The 22,608-nt window shown below is 37.4% G+C and overlaps 1 protein-coding gene across 1 annotated transcript; it reads right to left on the reverse strand.

The window, feature by feature from the left end:
* Positions 1–600: 600 nt before the first annotated feature.
* On the reverse strand, positions 601–22,271 carry pcgf5b (polycomb group ring finger 5b). Its single transcript, XM_046853940.1, has 9 exons — positions 22,112–22,271; positions 18,586–18,903; positions 15,401–15,497; positions 13,840–13,895; positions 11,308–11,367; positions 8,691–8,836; positions 6,740–6,838; positions 5,502–5,591; positions 601–2,093 (listed from the first exon to the last, which is right to left on the reverse strand). The coding sequence occupies exons 2-9, from the start codon at positions 18,695–18,697 to the stop codon at positions 2,046–2,048; spliced, it is 708 nt and encodes a 235-aa protein (XP_046709896.1). The 5' UTR covers positions 18,698–18,903; positions 22,112–22,271; the 3' UTR covers positions 601–2,045.
* Positions 22,272–22,608: the final 337 nt, after the last annotated feature.

The following is a 22,608-nucleotide window of genomic DNA, read 5'->3' on the forward strand; positions in this document are numbered from 1 at the left end:
TGTACATTTCTCTATAGGAATGATATCAGGCACATTGAAAAATAGAATAGATTATTCTAAGCAGAATTTGATGTAGGCTAAACATTCAACCACTTTTTAAAAAAGAACTATTTACAAGTGCTTCTCGTTACAAAAATACATTGTTCATTGCAGCACGAGGACATTTAAAAGATTGTTTGATTGACAATTTATTCAGGTACCACTTTAACCCACTGCTGGATTTTTTTTTTATTTGTTTTCTTTAGTTTGCAGGCATTTTAGATATACACACCATTCAGAACACACTGGAAAATGGTTTCTCTGTTTCAGTTTCGAGTTTGAAAGCCAAAAGGTGATTTTAAAAGTAAAAAAAAAAAGACTACTAAAAACGATAAAAATGCTGAATTGATGTGGCAGTTACTAAATAGGTTTAGACTAAATGCTTGAGCATAAAAAACATTAATCTAATCTCTATTCCAGACACACAGGACTGAAACTGACTAGTTCTCATTACTGACTAGAACAATGCCTACATTTCCAGTACTTTCTATCATAGCCATATTTTCCCTTCAATTTTTTTTCAAGCATTTTTTAATTCGAAGGAGGTGTTATTTAATTTATTGTGTGTGTGTGTGTGTGTGTGTGTGTGTGTGTGTCTGTCTTTGGTGTATTACAAAAAGGCCTAATAGTAAGGATATAGATTATATCAGTTGCCACATCTGTACAGTCATATCAGGTAGAAAACTGTGGACTAAACTAGTTAACCTATTAAATATATAATTTTGAAGACGATCATTTGGCACGTTGTGTCACATGACACTAAGTGCTAGAATGGCCAGACATCCTGTAGGAAATCAATATAATCTGTGAAGAAATGGACAATAATGAAAATCCTTAGAATTAAAAAAAAAGAAATTCAAGATCACCATCACCTGTAATTCATTTCCATACTGTTAATAGAGGGACAATTCATCACAAAATGACACAGCTCTCCAAAGCCCAATAAAGTCAGTGAGGGACACTTTGCAAAAAGTGTATTAAAAGTATGTCACTGGTACAAAACATCGAAACTTTCCAAAATAAATAATGAGAATAATTATAAAATTAGATGAATGGATTGTAGAAATGGGGGCTCGATTTGATGTGATTATTTTATTGTGAAATGTCTAAATAAATGGAAAACAAAAAATCAAGAAAAATGTAATTTTCATTACCCTTTTGGTATTTAAGTAAGTGCTTTAGTGTAATTGAATTTTTTCGCTTGATTAAAAAAAGTTATGATCAATTCATCACAGAATTTTTTTTTTATTATTATTTATTTGTTTGTTTATTTATTTATTTAAAATAATATAGCTATTTATTGTGTACTTTTTATACAAGTGGATTTCCCAGGATCTGGATTCACTAATATAGAAGCAGCGTTTCATCAGTAAATCTAGTGCAAGATTTCAGTGCTTTTCCTTACTGCTCCTAGTTAGGCTTCTTTCTATGTACAAAGACGTTTGTTGAAACAAATGTCAGGGGCCACCATATACCCTGCTGTCCAGAAATAAAAAAAACAAGTAGCTTATTTAATCAATAGCTAAGGATGCTTAGAACTAATAAGACGCCATTATGTACTTCTGGCAATAATGAAAAAAGGCTGTTGAGAGCAGCAACAACAGGATGTTCAGAAAAGGCACTACTTTTAACTACTGAAACAAGGAAAGAAGAGAAAAAAGGATGTTAAGATAAACGAACACACTTGTTGAGCAATTATCTCACAGCATGTGAATTTCCTTGGGTCTATAATGTCATGACTGATTATGTCAACAGTTCTGGTAGACCAACAAATGGAATGAGACACACATGCCAAACCAGGATTGGGTTAAATACGTTTTCAGACAGCTTACAGTCCCAGCTGTGATGAGAAATTTAATAGGGAAGGTTTAGAACTTACAGTACAAGGAAATACAAACTCAAATAAATGAAAAAATATGGTGTGATTAAGTCCCTCCTGTGCAGCAGGTCCATTCATTGTTTTGTCTTTTACTAAGCTTAAAAAAAGTGCAGGAGTCCCATCTAGATTAGCCAAAGTCAATTCGAGGACGATATTCCAGTACCATTGGATAGGCCTAAAAGAAATAAGTAAGAGAAATGAGTGTCACTGTAAATCACTCATCAGAGTTTAACATGTACCCACAAGTAACCATTCATCATAATGTACATGAAACAAAAAAGGGCATAATTACATTTAATGTATATATTTTTATACACTATATGGACAAAAGTTTCTGGACACCTGACCATAAGATCCGTATGTGCTTTCGAAAATTTTGTCTCTGTTTCCTGTTATAATAACCTCGCCCTTCTGGGGAAATTTTTCACTAGATTTGGAGTGTTGTTGAGGAGATTTGTGTTCATTCAGTCACTAGGGCACTATTAAAGGAGGAGGCCTGGTGTGCAGTCAGCATTCCAATTCTTTCCAAAGATGTTCAATATGGTTGAGGTCAGAGCTCTATAGTAGGCCACTCAAGATGTTCTACTTAAAAGGGGCATTGTCATGCTATAACAGGTTTATGTCTCCTAGTGTGTATACAAGTGCAATACTTTTGTCCATATGGTGCATTATAATATATATATATATATATATATATATATATATATATATATATATATATATATATATATATATATATATATAAGCATTATAAATAGAGGATAAAGGAATCTGAATGATATTGAATATGATATTCATATGGATATGAATATACAAAAATGCATTAGTGAGATTCAGAGGCTCTATGTAATGAATCTATAACACACACACCCACACACCATATTCTTCTTATTATTATACTATTGTATCCGTTTCTTTGTAAATTGTGGCTAATTGAAATGATAAAGGTTAAAAAATATATTCTGTTAAGCATACAGTATATCATTGTTACATTTTCAAATGATAAAAAATACATTTAGATTTAATTTCAACAAAAATATAGTGTGTTTTTAGTAGGTATACACAAAAAATATATACTTCTTCAAGCCCAGGCAAACTATTTTTAGAGAGAGTAGAATTTTTTTGTGTGTTACCGGAAAGAGGGGAAATGAAGTACAGGCCCACACTGACCCAATTCCTTGCCTTTCCAGCCTAATGAGAATTCCAGTAGAATTTCAGGTAGCTGTCACACCGTTCAGTTCCATGTGTTTGGAAAATAACACCTTTGTTGTACTAGTCATTTGTTATCCCAAATGCTTGCTATATGAAACATCTGCACCACTTTAGCACCGATTTATAATGCATTTGATGAATGAGGACAGGCAATATTAACTAACAGCTCATTAGTAAACTTCTATTCAGAACAATATGCACATTCCAAATGCAACAATTTTAGAGTATGTTACTAGTCTGACTCTGAAAAACTAAAATCTATTTTACCATAATGCATTCCTATACTGCCATGCACAGAATTGAATTTAATACTTTCATTAAAAAAAAAAAAAAAAAAGGGGGTCCACATTCCACCAGACCAAAATAGATCATGATCTGAAAGCAGGGTGAAGTAGCACAGGGTGACCCAGCTTTCGCACCCTTCATTAAGATGTCATATTTGAGATATTTAAGAGGGGCAGCTGTTTGAGAGACCCCAGCAATTCTCTGTGTGCTTCTCTCTAGACATTTTGAACCTGACCTCTGATTGTATTCTCACAGTCTCACATAAAAGTGATGCTCACAGAGTCAGATTTAGAGCAGCAGTGACAAGATGTTTAAAATGATTCAGGTCAAAACATTGATTTCCTTTAAAGACCAAGCTGTAGGTTAAAACTATGATGTATTTGTTTGAATTTTTATTTGTTCGCTCTAATAAATGAGATGAATCATTTGCCTAAGCAATCACTCATACTACTTTCAGTCAAATGCAAGTACTTTTTTAATTTTACTCAAGTACAAAAATCTACTTTTACTGGAGTAAAATTTAAATGGGCTGCTATTTTCCACTACTTTTTATTCAAAAACAAAGGGTTTTTGGTTATCATGGTTTCATTGGTTATTTTCTGTGATGCCTTCTTAAATTCAACCCAAATTAAGAACTACATGGTCAGAATGAAAAAAGGAGTATCAGTCCACAAATGTATCATTTTAGATTGACTGTTTAACCATTGGCTCTTAAAAAACTTGCTTCTCATACTGATCCATAGGGATTTTTAGAATTTGTGCCACAGTTGGCATAGATTTTTGTTAACATCAATACATACATTATTTCTAACATCTGCTCAACTCTGCTTATGTTCAAGCACAGCTTGAACTTAAACGTTTCAACAAGTTGATCTAGTTCTATTTTCAGTTTTCTACATAACCAACAATGCAATTCGGCAGCCTGCTGATTCATCTCCACCTACAGAGAGTGATACAGCAGTACTTTAGTCTCTCCAGCTTTCTCAACTGTACATCTGTACATTCTGCTTAAACAAATCAGGTACCAAAGCTTTACATTTTATGCTAATGTCTGTATTAACGTCGTATTTGCAAACTACTAACTAGCTGAGCAAGGCAGGTCTCTGCCATAACTCAGTACAACCAATTCAACATAAATGCAGAACCTTATTTTTTATGGATTTCCGATTCCGAATTTTGTCTTCCTTACTTTTTAGCTAGATTTCTACTTAAAAGGACATTAACCCTCATCGAAAAATACTGAGTGAGAAAAGATGATTTTTTTATTAGAGGCAAAAATGGCATAACAGTCATCATCAATGTCTAAAATCAACAACAAATTGTCTAATTCTTCAGGGTAAATGAGACAGTTATATTGCCCTAGCATGCTACTTCTTTCCAGGTAGGGAAAAAGTAAATATATAGGATCACTCAAACATTTTCACCAGAATCACCAAGCCAAAATAAATATATCAATAAAAACATGATTAATGCTGTTCACTGTGGTCCTTTATTTTTAAGTATATACTGTACTCTATATTTAAAAACGGTTTTAAAAATTATTCAGGAATCTGAACCCTCTTTTTATAGTTAATGCACCATGTTTACACATTTTTATGGCTTTTACTGGACTGGAGATTTTTTCCTGGACGTCCTTGGCAGACCTCTGCAAAAGCTAGTTGTTTTGAAATAAAAAATCTGAACAAACTCAGGCCTTTACTCTTCCCTCAGAACTCACACATGCGGCTCCTAGGCGTAAATGCCTGAATGCTCAGTAAGAGTTTCCTGAACTGACATAGAGAAATAAAGAAAGCTTCCTTGTCCTGACTGGTTAATTGAGACTAGACTTTGTCCTTTGAGTTCTACTGATAGCTGCCACACTGAGATGTCACTAACCCTAGGCAAAGAAACATGTGTCACATTCTCAAGAGCTCATCCATAGAATCATTAGTTTATTAGGAAAAATTATAGAGATGTTTCAGCCATTGAATTATGAAGACAACTTAAGATTCCTTAGAGGATATTGAGACTGGAAGCCAATTCATTATTTATCCTAGGTGGGGTGCAAATTAACTACATGTGCAGAGAATAAGAGGCATGATCTTACGTTTTCTCCCCGAAGTCTCCATCTCGTCATGTATATGAACTCCATGGTGTGATCCTTTCCCATAATCTCTCCATTGCATAGGACGTCTAGCTGCAAAGGAAGGACACATTGACACAATGTGAGGAATTCCTGGACTTCAGCTATGAAGATAATGTACACTCTACCATGTGTTATCTTAACAAACTTTATTATAGCCTTCAGTCAAGCTAAATTTACACTGCACAATTCTGATTTAAGATGGTTTTGCTGTTGCTGACTTTTTTATTGTGAATAAATGATGTAAGGATCACTTATACATCAGGCAGCATTTCTCACACAGTGTGAAAGGAAAATACTATTAGATTAAAGTGCTTGACCAAGCTTTAACACAGGATCTTTCAATGTAATTGGATATCATCAATCAATCAATTTTCATTCGACAAACCACTACTGTTTCATGGCAATGAGACATATAGTCATGTCCACTGACAAAGTTTAATATACAAGACACTGGGTTTTTCCCTGGTGAAGCAACTCCTGCTTGGTCTTTGGGTGTTTTTTGCCTTCAGTTTTATCTAATACAAGCGAAACACTACATATCACAAGAATTTCCAGCCCTTCTCCATATACTTATTATTAGTCTGGTACACCTTGATCTTTGTTTCATTGTTTATTCAATGATGTTTCAGAAACTTACAGGCTTTTAAAGATTTTTTTTTTTATCTGGCCTTCCAGTTTTTGAGGCTTACCAATGATTAACATCTTGTGGTAAAGCCTTTGTATTTATTCTGGTGAAGGTTTCTCCTTATGGTTGACTTTGACACAGACAACAATTCTTTCTTGGAGGGCGTTCTTCATCTGGCCGACTGTTGTGGAATTTTTTTAATGTTATTTTGAGTATTTGGTGCTCACCAGTGATATATTTATTTCTTCTTTAAAAAAAAAATAAAAGCACTAAATATTTCATGGGGCCACACCAATTGTTTGTGTTGTCTCTCTGATGAGTTTGTTTTGGGGGGTTTTCAGCCAAGTGTTGACTTGCTTCACTGTGAGTGCTTCATATTGAGAGTTAAAATCGAGTTAACAGTGACAGATAATAGAGTTACTTGCTGGCAACACACACCTGGGCATGATGCAACAGCTGACAAACCAACTGTCCAGCACTTTTGGCCCTTTTGAAGAGGGGTTATGGGGCACATTTAAACAAATGTATACACACACACACACACACACACACACATCAACAGCACACACATTACCTCATAAGAACTTGGAAGCTTTAACTTTAGGCTTAAAAACTTCTTGATGGTTCCTACAGTGACACGAGTTGAGCAGCGAATAAATTTCTTCATTAAGCCCTAAAGAGAGAATTAAATACACAACACATTTTTACGGCTGATCCAACATCACGCAATGCTGTGTAGCACTCAAGGTACAGAGTAACCATTAGAAACAATTAGCAGCTTCTCGACACAGCAAAACCTTCCAATTGTCTCCCAATCAAGAGCTCCACAAAAAGGCTGAAAGAAAACAGGGTTATACTGCAATCACCATCCTTATTATGAAAGAATACATGAACATACACAAATTTGGATAGTGGCGGCTCAAAGACGTCTCTAATGGCTTAATAATGAGATCATACATGACAAAATAAGCCATTAAAGCTGAGCAGGAGAAATTAACCGTGAGGACAACTAGAGATAGTGTGAATTAAAGGTGTATTCCAGCAAACAAATCTCAGCTTACTGCATCTGTAGTGGCTGAGTGATTACCACAGACTATAATTCTGACATATTTGCCTGCATGGAGAAAAAACAGAAAGCATGAAATGTGTAATGGACATCTAAGGGCCATTATAAGTTTTGGGGTCTGGCAGTAAAAGTTTATACAAACACAATTCTTTTTTTTGCCGAACACGAGGTATTTGCAAATCAACCTCTAAATCTGGAAAAAAAATTATTTTAAGAGGCAAAGCAACTTTATTCATTGGGAAGAATTTGTGCCTGTTCATGTGCAGATACCACAGACGTTTAGGGAAGGTAGCCAGAATCCTTTTCTAGTGCATTGCTTCAGACTTAATAAGCCTCAATGATAAGAGTGTTTTGTATTACATTGAGTTACTGACATGTTATACTTCTGTGATTAATAAGAACTGTTAGTTTTACTTATTATTCTACAACATGGTGAAATGATAGTGGTAATAAAGTAATTAATAAAATAACACTTTAGCAGAATCTCTATTCAATATATATGTAGTAATAACTTTATTGGATAGTGTCAGGAATGTTGCATTGGACTATGTTTCCCATTAGCCACTGCACCATCACATTACTGTCACTTGCTACTCATCACTTGCACCTTTTCCTTGCCATACTTGATTAGCATTTGTATAAAAGTCTCACCTTTTTACAGAACTCCTTGCCTAACATTTGTCTTCCTTGGTTGTTGCTGGTTTAGCTCATGCTCAGACGTAAGTTTATGTTTCATGCTTTTTTAGCGTTTGTTTCTTCTTGGTTTTATATCTTTGCACTTTAATTAAAGTAATCCGCACTTGCACGTGCTTCCTGCTTCATTACATGACACAGAAAACAAAGACAGGAATACAAGTCTTTGGAGATGCAAGAAGTAGGGAGGCACCTCTGACATAGAGAATCTGTTGACGTAGCTTTAAAGTTAAACAAAAAGAAGCTTTCAAACAGTTTTTTTAAGATTATACCACAACAGACACTATACTATATTTCCCATAAGCCTTAACAGCATGTCACTTGATTCCAACTTAGAGCTGATTAGCACTTTTATATACCATAGCTTCATATGTCAAACTCATGTTTGCATTCTTCCCTGTTGGTTGGTGTTGTTTTTCTTATTCTACAGTTCAGGTAATGTTCTATGTTTCTTTGTCTCAAAACTTTTAGATTATTTTGTACCACTGCACTCTGTTAAAGAAATCTGCATCCATTCTTGCTTTGTTACATGACATTTTTATTTTACTGGGCCTTAGTGAAAGCTGGAACTCAGCCTGGCCTTTCACTTCACTGATAATTCCTTATTAAAAGATATCCTGAATAAAGAATTTCTAAATATGTGATTATTACATTGCAGTTTTCTGATAGAGGCTATGTCAGAAAAAAGTATGATCACTGAAGGAGAACATAATATGAGAAAGAGAAACATCAACGTGAAGCACAGATAAAGGCCAAGACAGCTAACCTTAACTATGTTCTCTCCTATCTGGCTGTTGTTTCGCAGACAGTCCAGACAGATGGCTATCTGTGGGTCATTTCTGTGGTAGTCTCCATCCCCTCTATCGTCAATGTCCTCATCCATTTTCATCCTCTTACACTGTGGGCCATCATCTGAAATAAGATTGTGAGAAGTCCATTATGACTATGTATGCATTTGCAGCAGTATAGACATGCATGTACATTTTAGTGACAGAACTCCAGGGGAATACATAGACAAATACATGGAATAATCGGAAGGTTTATTGTTTTCACCTCTCATGAATGAATACACCCAAGCTCAAAAACCCCCACAATCGTTCAGCTAAACTCAGCCGCATCTTCCTTTCGAATTAGAACAGCGATATACAAGAAGACACACTTGGGGAGGGGGAGTGATATGAAAAGGAAAGTAATTACACAATCATTAAGAATTGCTTACAGCTGCACACTCTTTATGAGCTGTTGTTTGGAGTGAAGCCTTCAGGAAATTCTGTGTGGCTGATGCATGATTGGGTAATTCAGTAAGCAAACGGATGGCAGGAGAACAAAGCGGCTTTTCTAATGTTCAATAAAGGGCCAAGCTGTGTTCCTCCACAGGCTGTATTTGAATTTTTCATACCCACCGTTTTTCGATGTACAAAATGTGATTGAGCCTTGAGGTATATCTTCCTCAAGGCTTTTTTTTATTGTCTGCTGACTGAAACCTGACAGCAAGCTGAAACAACATGGCAATGATATTATAGCTATAGCCTGGTCATTTCAAACAAAAGATGTCTCCTCATCTTCCTGGGGACAATCTCATCCTCATCTCAATCAATTTTTTTACAGATTTCACACATTTTTTTATGTCAGAATTCTCTCAATGAGTCACTAGAGCACATAAGCTATCACTTAGTTATTTGTAAGTGACTGATTGCTTCCTTAACACACCCAAGTGCAGTGAGATAAAGACAGATATAATCAGAGTTCCTAGGAGAAGACTGTCTAAGACCAGCTGCCTGCTGTCACCTTAAAAATCGAAATTTAACACTCCCATAGGCGTCCACACTGCAGTCTGTCTCAGCTGGTTCTTAGTCACAGCCTTATCCTTTGACTTACTGTATAGGGCACATAATTTCATGCTATAAACTGCCATAAGTTTCACTCTAAAAGCTCTTACTAAAATTTCATAGAGGGAGGCATTATATCAGTCATTAATTAATACTGACCACCACTGTACTCTATATTAACCATGAGGAAAGGTTAAGGGCTAATTTATGCCAGGAATTCTTTAAAATGCTTGGTTAGAAAGTGATTCATTTTCCGTAACAACGGCTCTGACAACAGTGCTGGCTGTAATCATGGGTTTATATTAAATCTAATGCATTATTGTTTCTATAGTAACAACTAAAGACAGGGGCCTAATTATGAACATTTAAAGAGGTGTTATTATTAACATATACAATATATAAAATATCGTCTCTAATGATTGATTGGTTGAAGCTGTTATGCATGCAGGGAATGTTTATTTAGTTTTGCACCTCAGGAAAGTGTTCAGAAAAGACTTTGATTGACGGCTTTCCTAAAACATGACACGCAAATATATATATATTTTTTGGCTGGCTGCCTTACATCCCAGAGCTCCCTTATGTTTACATTTACACTTACATTTATGGCATTTGGCAGACGCGTTCATCTAGAGTGACTTTTCTCATTTATGCAATTAAGCAGTTGAGGGCCTTCCTCAGGGGTCTAAGAGACCGCTTAGTGTTGGGAAATGAACTCATGACCTTCCGTTCACGAGTCCAATGTCATAACTACTGAGCTACCACTTCCCCTCATGTCTCCCTCATGTTTCTCTCATGTTCTCATGTTTGTGGTACCTTCCTGCGCTCCCTTTCAGCTACCCCAACTGAATCCCTGCTTGCACTCTGTTCCCACTGTACAGGGTCCTTAACCATTACATGAAAATAAGCATACCTAATAATTAACTGCCCCTCTCTCCGTCTTGAGCTACACATGCTCCTGAGGTACCAGTGATCCTGTCCCTTTTCTTCTTTCCAGACCTGCATGATTCATCCAGATGGCCTATTTTTGGTTGAAATTCTCGATGCTCCACATGAACTACACATGAACAGGCCGAAGATACATGAGATGTGCTCAATGACGCTATAGAGCGTTCAACTCCAGAACCATGAAGATGGATGTCGACTGTATTTAATAGAAACAGTTTCCTACAACGGCTTACTGCCATGAACAGCATTATACTCAAGGCTCCATCAGTGATCAGTTGATAACCTCTGGATGGAACTATAATGAATGGACAATCGGTGTCATCCAGATGAGGATGGGTTCCCATTTTGAGTCGGGTTCCTCTCAAGGTTTCTTCATCATATCAACTCAGTATTTCTGTGCCAACACAACTGGCTTGTTTATTAAGGCTAAAACTTAAAGGGTCAAATTTCTGACATTAGATTTTCTATTTGTAATCTATTTATTTCTGTAAAGTTGCTTTGGGACAAAGTCCACTGTTAAACGAGCTCTACAAATAAAACTGAAATGCTTTGAATTTTTTGTATTAATGAAAAAACTACTTGTTCTTTAGACACTTCAAGTGTACTTACCATCATCGTTTTCTTTTGACTTATTTTTCCTCCAGAAATCAATCTCTTGCTGTTGTTCCTCTAAGTAAAAGAGAAAAAGAGAAAAAGAAAGTCAATAATTAAAAAGCAAAAACAGTGCATGACTATATTTATGTTTTCAGTAGTTAACTCTAACACCTTCCTGGAATACTCCAGCTTTTCAACCTAATGTCTAATTACTGCATCTGTAGTATGTGTGATGAAGAATCTGAACATGTTCCCTGATTCTGAGAAACAAACAAAAACTGTAATAAACTCTAAATCAGAAGTCCCCAACCACCAGGTCAAGACCCAGTACTGCTGAAAAGCTGTGGAAGAGATGCTATCAGGTCGCAAGAACATTCGGGGGAAAATCTCTGTAGAATTAACACTGTATAATTGATTGTGTGTTTTGCAATTTAAGAGCCAGAAATATAGGATTTGTACAGTATCTCACATAAATGAGTACACCCCTCATTTTCCAGCAACCATTTTAGCATATCTTCTAGGGGGCAATACTATAGAAATGGAACTTGTATATATTTTGGAGTATTCAATGAGCAGCTCATATAGCAGTATAGATTTACTGTCCTCTGAAACTAATTCAACACACTATTATACCATTATTGTCAAAATAACTGGCAACAAAAGTCAGTACACTGATAACAGCTAAACGTCGCTTAACCATGCAAAACCACGTCTTATTCATCATGTTCATGTTTTTGTCTGCTTGACAGGATAATAGAAATTTGTGTATCTTGTATAAGGGCAGTTAAAATTTGGTTCTCTGAGTACAATTCTCTCATACTGACCACTGGTTGTTCAACATGGCAACTCATGGCAAAGAACTCTGAGGATTTGAGAATTGTTGCTCTCCAAATAAAATGGCCTAGGCCATAAGAAGTTTGGTAACACCCTGAAACTGAGTTACCGTACAGTGGCCAGTGTCATACAGAGGTTTTCCATAACGGATTCCAGTCAGAACAGCCATCACAAGGGACGATCAGATAAGCTGAGTCCTTGTGCTGTGCACCAGGTGCAGAAAATAGCTTCAAAAAACAGACGCATGAGTGCTGCAGCATTGCTTTAGAGGTTGGAGAAGCGAAAGATCCACTTGTCAGTTTTCAGAGCATATGCCACACCCTGCAACAAGTTGGTTTGCATAGCCGTCAGGAGGAAGCCTCTTCTGAAGCTGGCTCAGAAGAAAGCCAGCAAACAGTTTACTGAAGACAACCTGTCTAAGAGCATAAATTACTGGAACCATGTCCTATGGTCTGATGAGACTAAGATAAACCTGTTTGTCCAGCCTGTGTGGTAATGCCCTGGTAAGAAGTACCAAGAAAATTGTGTCTTGCCTACAGTCAAACATGGTGGTGGTCTGGGGCTGTATGAGTGTGTCTTTAGACCGGAACCCTATTTTGCACCTTTGGGGCATCTTCAACCGGAAAGAGGAGAAGCGTCATGTGTTTGTAACATCCAGCAGCTCTGTGATGTCATTATGGAGAAGTGGAAGAGAATCCCAGCAACAACCTGTGCAGCTTTGGTGAATTCCATGCCCAGGAGGATTAAGGCAGTGCTGGATAACAATGGTGCTCACAAAATATTGACAATTTGGACACAGTTTTCACATGTTCACTTTTACTCTCTTTTGTTGCCAGTTATTTAGACAGTAATGACTGTATGTTTCTTTTCTATAGTATTTTCCCTTAAAAACATATAATAAAATGGTTGCTAATATATGAGGGGTGTACTCACTTTTGTGATATACTGTATGTAAAATGGTATATATATATATATATATATATATATATATATATATATATATATATATATATATATGGGAGGTGGTAGATCAGTGGCATTGGACTTTGGATCGGAAGGTCACATGTTTAAATCCCACCACCACCATGCTGCCACTGCTGGACCCTTGAGCAAGGCCCTTAAACCACCCCCCCGCTCAGTTGTAAGTCGCTCTGGACAAGGGCGTCTGCCAAATGGCATAAATGTAAATGTAAATGCAAATATATATAAACAGCCTACATTCACCCTCTCAACACACACCTTACCACCGCACTCTCCACATGCACACAAGCAGGCTGTTGATAATATTTTCAAAACCAAACTGGCCTGTGGTGTGCAAAGTTGGAGACTCCTGCTCTGAACAATAACTGTCCTTTTAAATAGTGTACTCCTTTTTAGGGAATCTCATGACACTTTTTGTCTGACTGCACATGGATACACAAAACTTTTACAAAACACGTAAATTTGGATTTATAGTTGTGTTAGGAAAACTCCAACACATTGTGAATATTATTCACATTTATTTGTAATATCATCATTTCCCCACTCAGCTATTGATTGGATTCAACAACTCTGTTTAATCAATTTCTTAAATTCTCAGCAATAATTTCTTGTCTTCTCAGCATAGGGAAATGTGTTTACAATTATTTATTAGAGATAATCACTGTCTCTAATGATTCAGTAGATAATGCTGGAGTATTCCTTAAAAACGAGAATGTACTTGAGCTCACTTACTTTCCCGAAGTCCAGGCACAAGCTTGAATATGATTTCCTCTAATGTGTTGTCCAACCTTTAAAAAACATGAGAGGTTGGACAAAAGGAGAGCAGAAATGACATAATGCCATACAACTACTGTCATAAAATAACATCTGTGTTGATATAGCTGAGGTCCAGCACATACACACTAACAGGAGCAGTATATTGTGGTTACTATGCCCAAAATGGGGGGTGGGACGGGGGATGGTGAAACCTCACAGCTGAAACACTGGCTATCCTGAGCAGTGCAGCTGTTGGCTGGAATGCATCTCAGCTAATACCAAAATTTATTGGATAGCCCACACACACACACACACACACACACACACACACACACACACACACACACACATACACTATGGTCTTGCCCAACGGCAAGCAGCTACAGCTAGACAACTCAGCATCAGCTTTGATACATGTGGAGCAGTCTATGCGAAATGCCCAGCAGAAGTATGGCATCAGCCTTCAACCATACTCCGCTCCATTCCACCAAGATGGACGCTCCTAACACAGAATTCTGAGTCGAGTCATTTCCAAAGTGGTTCTATAAAAAAATTTACTTTCACAACTTGACTACATGAATAAATACAAATGCATAAGAATTTCTCTGAGCTCCAAAAAAAACATAAAAGAGGTTATTTGCTGTGGCATTGCTTTCAGTTTTTTTTTAATTCTTTTTAGTTACAGTATAACAATGATGTTTTTCACAAAATAGCCTTAAAACAGAGAACATATACATTTCCATGGACATATATGCTACTACACTTGTTCTTCATTGTTTAGTTAAATTGTTAGAAGATTTAGTTTAGGCTTTAGTTCTATTTCAGTTGTTCTCCAGTGTTCTGTATTGTTTTAAGATTTAGAATCACAGTCTTGATGTCACCCAAATGAGGATGGGTTCCCCTTTTGAGTCTGATTCCCTTTCAAGGTTTCTTCCTCATAACATCTAAGGGAGTTTTTCCTTGCCATCATGGCTGCTTATCAGGGATAAATGCACACCGTTCACCTTAACTGTTGATTTCTCTAAAGCTGCTTTGAGACAATGTCTGTTGTGAAAAGCGCTATATAAATAAACTTGACTTGACTTGTATGTTCGCCAGGTACGGCTTGCAGTCTGCTTTTTTTTAATAATTTCTTCTTAAGCAAGACAATGTACAATAGGCTTATCAGTATGAGATATTGGTATTGGAGCATTTTTATAGTACAAATTCCTATATTGATACCCTACATGCATATCTAACCCTAAGTCATCATTTTACTTGATCTACTTTTATTTATTGTTTGTTGGTAGAAGAAATCGTCATTTGAAAGCATCTGTTTGAAAATGTTAATTTCTCATGGCGGTTTGACGTCTAAACTTTCAGTCACTTTATTTTGGAAGAACTCTCTGAACTCTCTGAATTACTGTTGGGGCTTTCCTTCTACAGTCGCCTACATCATTTCAGAAAAACCTCAAGATTTACAAAGAGGAGGTGGAGCCAGCTGTATAATATGTTAACCATTTACATGGTTATTATCTGTATAATAAAACAGGTTTACCTTAACATTTCCAGTGGGTTCGTTTCGTGGACTTGGATGCCACATTTTGGACATTCGTTGCTGTCTTCAAAATGCTGAACGATGCAACTTTTACAAACTAGCAAGGGCAGAAGTAGAGAATTAGCATTCACTCAAACAATTCTGCAAAGCTGCTATGTGCTTATGAATAAACATTCATGATGCATAACCATTTGAAATTAGTTTTAAACATGCATTAATTCATTAATGTGCCAGAACAAGAAAAAAAAACTGAAGGCTTCTGTGGGAAACCTTACCACTTTCTTTAGGCGAGCTGATTTCATTGACTAAATGTCTGAATGTCTGCCAAGAGAACATTTGTGCCATCTGTGCCATTGGTATAATCTCTTATATTACCCCTTTAAGATTTACAGTTTCTAGGAAATTCAGCATGTGCATGAAATCTGCATATCTGTGTGGTGTGTAAGTAAAACTAAGCCAGTGGCAAGAGACTAAGATAAAGGCCTGAGCTGCATCATATTCACCAAGCCTCTCTCCCACCTCTCTCTCTCTCTCTCTCTCTCTCTCACACACACACACACACACACACACACACACACACACACACACATCATTTACGACTGTGTCATACAGCAATGAAAAGTTTTTAATTTGATGTGCATTGAATTCGAATGCCATTAACACCAAGCTGGACTGCGTTTCATATACAATATCCAAACACACATTTAGCTCTAATTCATACAAAAGCAATGACATGAAACCCCCATTAGGCACAATTAGGACAATGATATACAAAATGGTCTGAAACAAGAGGAAAAATATAGAACTTCTTTGGCCTTTAAGAAAATATTGTAGGCTTTACACATAAATAGAGAAAAACCAAGACTTTATGTGCCCTATTTGTTGTTTTGCTTTTACATATTTATTCAGAAATATCAATCAGAGTCACACCTGATTAGAGTTATAGGTTAGGCAATAATAAGCAGTGTACAAAAAAACAGTAGGTGCTGATTCATTCTAATGCACTTCTCACTGCCACAGGATAAGCGAGAGAGAGAGAGAGAGAGAGAGAGAGAGAGAGAGAGAGAGAGAGAGAGAGAGAGAGAGAGAGAGAGCTAAATCATGCTATCAGAAGCAAGACTCCACAACCAGGCTTTGTATTGAAATAGAAGCCTTGCTGTTTGTCTTTCCCCCTTTGGATTACAGTTTGCAGAAAGATAAGAAACCGACTCCTACAAACAAATAATTGGAACACAAAACGCTCATTGAAGGTGGAAAGACATTTGTTGTCATGGTGACTGGGGCTCCAGATATCTGCGTTCACCCTGAGGACTGCAGATGTGTGCATCTACAAGGGCACTTTCACCTTTCACTATTCCATCAAAAAATGTGCGAGGTGTAAAATAAACACGCTGACTGCGTGCTGGAAAAAAGAAGCACAAACACAAAAACCTCGCAATCCTTAGAATCAATGATACACAAAACCCCCTTGATTTAGATTACATAAGACATGCCGCTCTGTGTCAGAAGGATTGTCCTCAAAGGCATAATACATGTATCACTTACAGTATAATACTACTAATTCCAAGATTATTGGCACCCTTCAACTTGAAAGAAAAAAAAGAAACATAAAATAATGTACAATTATTCACTTTCAGACTGATACCCCTCACTGGCTCTGGTAACTTGTAATTATAATTACAGTATATCCTTTATTAACTTAACTGCAATTATTGTACACTACATGGCCAAAGGATTGTGTACACCTAAGCCCCACCAAACATACAATATGTGGACCTTTTATACTGTAAACTGCTGAATGCACACGGTTAAATAGGATGTCTTCGGGTTCTTTTTCTTTAACTGCAATTTTTTTTTTAAAGGCACAAATCTGTTTTAGCATGACCCCCATGCAAGAAGCAAGCTCCATGATGACATGGTTTGCCAATATTGCAGTAGAAGATCTTAAGATTAATAATAAGATGTTATGCATGGTCTATCCTGACTGTATGATTACTTTCGGGTTGTCTGAAGAAAATACATGTGCATTTGCTATGAATACTATATAATTTTCATTCCGGTAATTTTCTGTCCAGTTTGGTCCCATATTCTCCCCTATCCAACAAACACCTACCAACCAGGGAGGGTGAAGGCCAGCACATGCTTCATCATTGAGACACCCAAAAACTAGACATTCACATCTTTCAACCTGCAGTTCATGCTGCATCACAGGTAGAGCAACACACTATCACACGCTATCTGCCCTTTTCACCATTCACGAGCTTACGGATCTCCACAGTTGGCAAGTGTTACTGTGAATGACAATAGAGTGAGAGTATGCCACTTAGCTGACCCAAAGAGAACAGCCACAGATGGCTGATTGGAATTTGTGACCTTCCAACTACAGGCCATACTTTTCTGTTACCAAACTTACTATATGTTTTATTTATCTTATAGAATAATTGCGATAGTGTTCATAAAGGGTGCCATTAATTTTGGAGTTGCCTAAAATTCCATCCTTAATGCTTCATTACCGGAGATATCCACAGGAGGCAGGAGAGATGTTATCACGTTATACTTAATAGTAACATTCCAGTGTTTTCTATAAGATTTCCTCAGCTCTGCATGCTTTAATTACACTTTCTAACTCAAAACAACATATAATTATGATCGCATTGGTGGCTACTAGCTGCACACAGGAAGGCATTTGGGAAAACCTGAACACTTCAGCAAGCACAATGTAGTACTGTATTCCTTGCTAGCAGGCTAGCTTAGCTAAAAATATGTATGAGCATTAAATGCTTGACACTTCAAATATTGAATTCAATTAACTGTTTTTAGGGTTTTCTTTTCTATAAACAAGCTAGCCTGTTAGCAAGTAATTCAGTATTATCGTGTGCTTGCTAAAGTGTTCAGGTTTTTCCAAGCTTTCTATCTTCAGGAGTAGAACTATACCTAGCTAAGTTCTTCTCCTGAAGTTATGTCGAATAAATCCCCCTCAGGCCTCTGTGGGATCATACAGAAATCTTTATTTGAGTTTATTAAGTATAAATATGGCCTACATGTCAAATGGGATCCCCCAAGGGATAATGTGGGAAATTGATGAAAGAGTGCTAACAGTAATGGAACACAGCATTAGTCTCAGGATGACAGAAAATTCCTGACTGTGGCTTTTTGAAACATGTTCGTTAAGGCAAAGCACTCACAGGTATGCAGGCACTCTGTCACGGTGGTGGGCTTGATCAGGTAGCCTTTACACACATAACAGGTGATGAAGTGGTTGAACTCCTTGACTAAGTGCTTCCTCTGAGTGGCCATTTTCTCCTCTTGCTGGCAGGCAGGTGGAGGGATACTGGAGATTATGTGTGCGGTTTGGAAGATCTATGGAGCGAGCAGCTAAGGGAAAAGCTCAAAGCACGGCTCTGCCGCAGAGAGCCTTGCCCTTACGTCCTGACATGTTCAGCTGTTGGTGACATCATGGTATCATGTATGCTGCCTTTCTGTCATCATGCCTCTTTTGACATCTGTAACATACATGAAAAGAAACATTATTACAGCTGAAAACATGCTCATGCTAGTAAAAAATACCATGAGGTTCAAACCCTGTTAGAGATGAGCTAGTACAGGTATAAAACCCAATAGAGGTCAGTTATTTATTATTTGTAGCTACGCTTCATTAACCATTTTGTCAGGTACATCTGCTTTGTAGATATAAAGCCACTGCCTGTGCTTTGGCAGCTGAGGATTTTAAGCACTGCATTATTAGACACATCTACCTTATCAATCCACCGTGTAGGTTAATGGTTCGAGACTAATGCCTGGATCATTTCTCTGTAAATTATGAATTGATTATCCTCTAAATTGAGTTTTAAATATTTATAGTCAGAAAAAAGATATTTTACAAACCAAAAAAATAGAGATATAATTTGAAATACATGCATTAATATTTTGCCTATTTATTCAAGTTTTATTTCTGAATTTCTACTGAATTCTATTGAAACCGTCATTAGATTCCAGCTGACATTCTTTAAATTGTTTGAACTGATTCCAGCTGACATAAGAATAATACAATTAAAAATGGCTGGTTGTGATTTCCACCACTGTGACACAATCATTAAATTGGCTATGCTACACATACTCTTAATCAGTGGTGACTTTCAGCACAACAACGCTAATGCATAGGTATTTTTAGTTGGTGCAATTTTGCTCCATCAGGGACACAGGTGGTTCAAACCCAGGAACAGTGCTAAGACTGATACACTCATACCAGTGAAACACTGCTATGTTACTATTATATTATGCTTGGAATGTTACTATTATATTATGCTTGGCTAAAAATGCACCACCACCACCACATAAATAATATCTGATCAGCAGAGGTCCTATGGTGGTCCCTTTTTATACAAGGGTTAACAAATTGTAAACATTATGAAAAATAAATGAACTACAGTCAGTCTATGTATAGCTACAAAGTGTATGTGCAGGTCTATCCAAAAGGGGTATTCAATTCACATGAGGTACTAGGGTAATTTTCTATTTTACATGCGCTTCTCTATGATTATCTCTCTATCCAGAATGGCCATGTCAAATTTTTCCTTCGTCCTGTTAGTCGGATCATTTTAAGGCCCATCCGGATACATGTATCCATGATTTTTAATGTGTCACCTTGTGTTGAAAAAATTTGTTTGACAGATGCACATCTTCAACTTTAACATTTCTATATTACCAATGATTAATTGCATCACTAGCAGTTTCCTCAATGCTGCTGATGTATTAATACTGTGGATGAGTTTCATTGTTTTGAAACAGCTAGCCATTTACAGTTATTCATGTATCTGCATTTAATGTTAGATGTTTACAGAAATGCCCAAGTAATGTATAGGTAAAGTAAAGGTATAATATAAAGTAAAGGTATAAAAACACCTATTGGATATATTTTATTGATAAAAAACTAAACCACACCAAAAAGAGCTTATGTTAGATAGGCCTGATAAAGTGTAGAGTGGGCAAAAAAGACTTAGTTAGTACTGAACCAAATATTTATTATATATCTAGGGTTCCTGTGGGGGTCACTTAACAACTGTCCAGATCTTTTTTATTTTTATTTTTATCAATAAGGAGACGTGTAAAAACAACTATAACAGATATCCCCCTGATAGTTGAACAGTTGGTGGGTGGGATGTAAACAAGGCCCTTAATACTCAAGTAAGTAAGTCACTCTGGATAAGTGCGTCCAACAAATACTGTAAATGTGAATGTAAAGTGGGCAAAAAAACACCTAGTTGGTATTGAACCAAATGTATTTTATTATTATTATTATTATTATTATTATTATTATTATTATTATTAATAGTAGTAGTAGTAGTAGTATGATTGTTGTTTATGATGTTGATGTTATCATTGTTATTTTTATAATTATTGCCATTATTATAGTTGTTGTTGATGATGTTGTAGATGATGTTGATATCATCAATGTTATTTTTTATAATTATTGTCAGTGGCACCAAAAAAAAAGCAATATGGCTTCCCAGACATCTGTAACATCCTATAAGGCTTATATTAGACAGATCAGTTAGCAGCAAAACAAGCTGCTTTTTAACAAAAATATACGATTTGCTCTAACTGTTAATACTATTGCGACTTCACGTATTTTCATTGCTCGCAACTATAATCACTGGCATTAATGTCACTTCCACACCAAGCCTCATCCCGGGGCTCTGTAACTGCCATGCGCGCAGGTGCGTGTGTCGCTAATCCCCGCCCCCTGGGCCAAAGCGAAAGCGATACGGCTCGGTGTCAGCGCGCAGGGCGTTCCGCGGGAAGATCCGCAACAGCGCACACTAGCGTGCTACAGAGTGCACAGGAACAGTGAACACCACAGGTGCCCTCATGAGCCGCGTTCCACCTTCATATACTATTCAGAAGACTTGTTTCTGGGTTGTTGTTGTTTTTTACTTAGCTATGACACTTTACAAAGCGTACATCCATTCTTGCACATCCACAAGCAGGGACGTGAACAAACAAGTGCCTAGCGTTCCTCTGAACTTCCAGGAAGACTGAAACAAACTGGAACTGAAGATAGTTAAATAGATATATAGATAGAGAGAGAGAGAGAGAGAGAGAGAGAGAGAGAGAGAGAGAGAGAGAGAGAGGTGTTAGGAGTCTGAAGCAGTCTGTATCTCGGCCTGTCATCTTTAGCATGACGCCTGAAAGTTTCAGTCTCTCTGAGGACCAGGCTGAAAGTTTGCAGGCGGAAAGGCGGAAAAGTTTCATTTTCTCATTCAGAGATACTGTTTCAGGAGCAGATAGATCCACCGCAACACCACACACCTCAACATCTCCCCACCATACCATAGTACATCACATGGCAGGACTCAGCAGAGCTGTCAGTGTGTGTGATAGAAGCGACCTCAGCATGCCCGTGTGCTCATTTCATTTTCCCTTTGCGTCACTCTGTCCATGATAAAAAAGCGGCGCTACAGCCGAATAAACATCCGCTCTCCCGCTTTCACTTCGCTTAGGGTGTGAGGCAGAAGGAAAACCCCTGACTAGTTGAAGTGCTCTCCTCTCCGAGAAGCTGTCACCTCACACCGGGAGCTACACATGCCCTGGAAACTCTAGACCGACTGTATCGCGTCGCCATCCCAACTGAAACTTTCCTACGGCGGCCAAGAGGAAAAGCGATCCGCGCTCGTCATGGGTCCGTGACTTTCCTGCGCTTCGTCCCCTTACCTGCTCAAATCACGCGTCCTGCTTCATGGTGCTGCTGCGCAGTATTGTAGGGAAGCGTGTGCTCGAAATGTGACATGCGGAAAAGTCGGCGGGGAGAAGGCGGAACTGCTCACTGTGTGCGACTGTGTGTGTGTGGACGCGGATGATGATGGGGATGATGAAGGGCGGGGCGGAAGACTCGTGTTTACGCCGAACTGCTTCAGCGCTGAGACTCTGATTGGAGCCAAAGTGGGGCGCAGCTGCTGTCGTAACGGCGGGCTATACGAGGCAAAATCACTCCGCTAAACCTGTTTCTCAGCGCGCATACACACAAAAACATGTCGATCATATGATCATATATCTCTTTCCGGTCAATCTCTCCGTCTTTTCTTTTGAAATGTGTTTTTTTTTTCCAAAATGTAAAACAGAGGCTGTGTGATGAATGACAGTAATATATCCACTGGATTGTTGGTAAATACATACAGTGGATATGATGAAATATCAACATAAATGTCAGA

Source organism: Silurus meridionalis, chromosome 7 (assembly GCF_014805685.1).
Source record: "Silurus meridionalis isolate SWU-2019-XX chromosome 7, ASM1480568v1, whole genome shotgun sequence".
In the NCBI taxonomy this organism is placed as follows: domain Eukaryota; kingdom Metazoa; phylum Chordata; class Actinopteri; order Siluriformes; family Siluridae; genus Silurus; species Silurus meridionalis.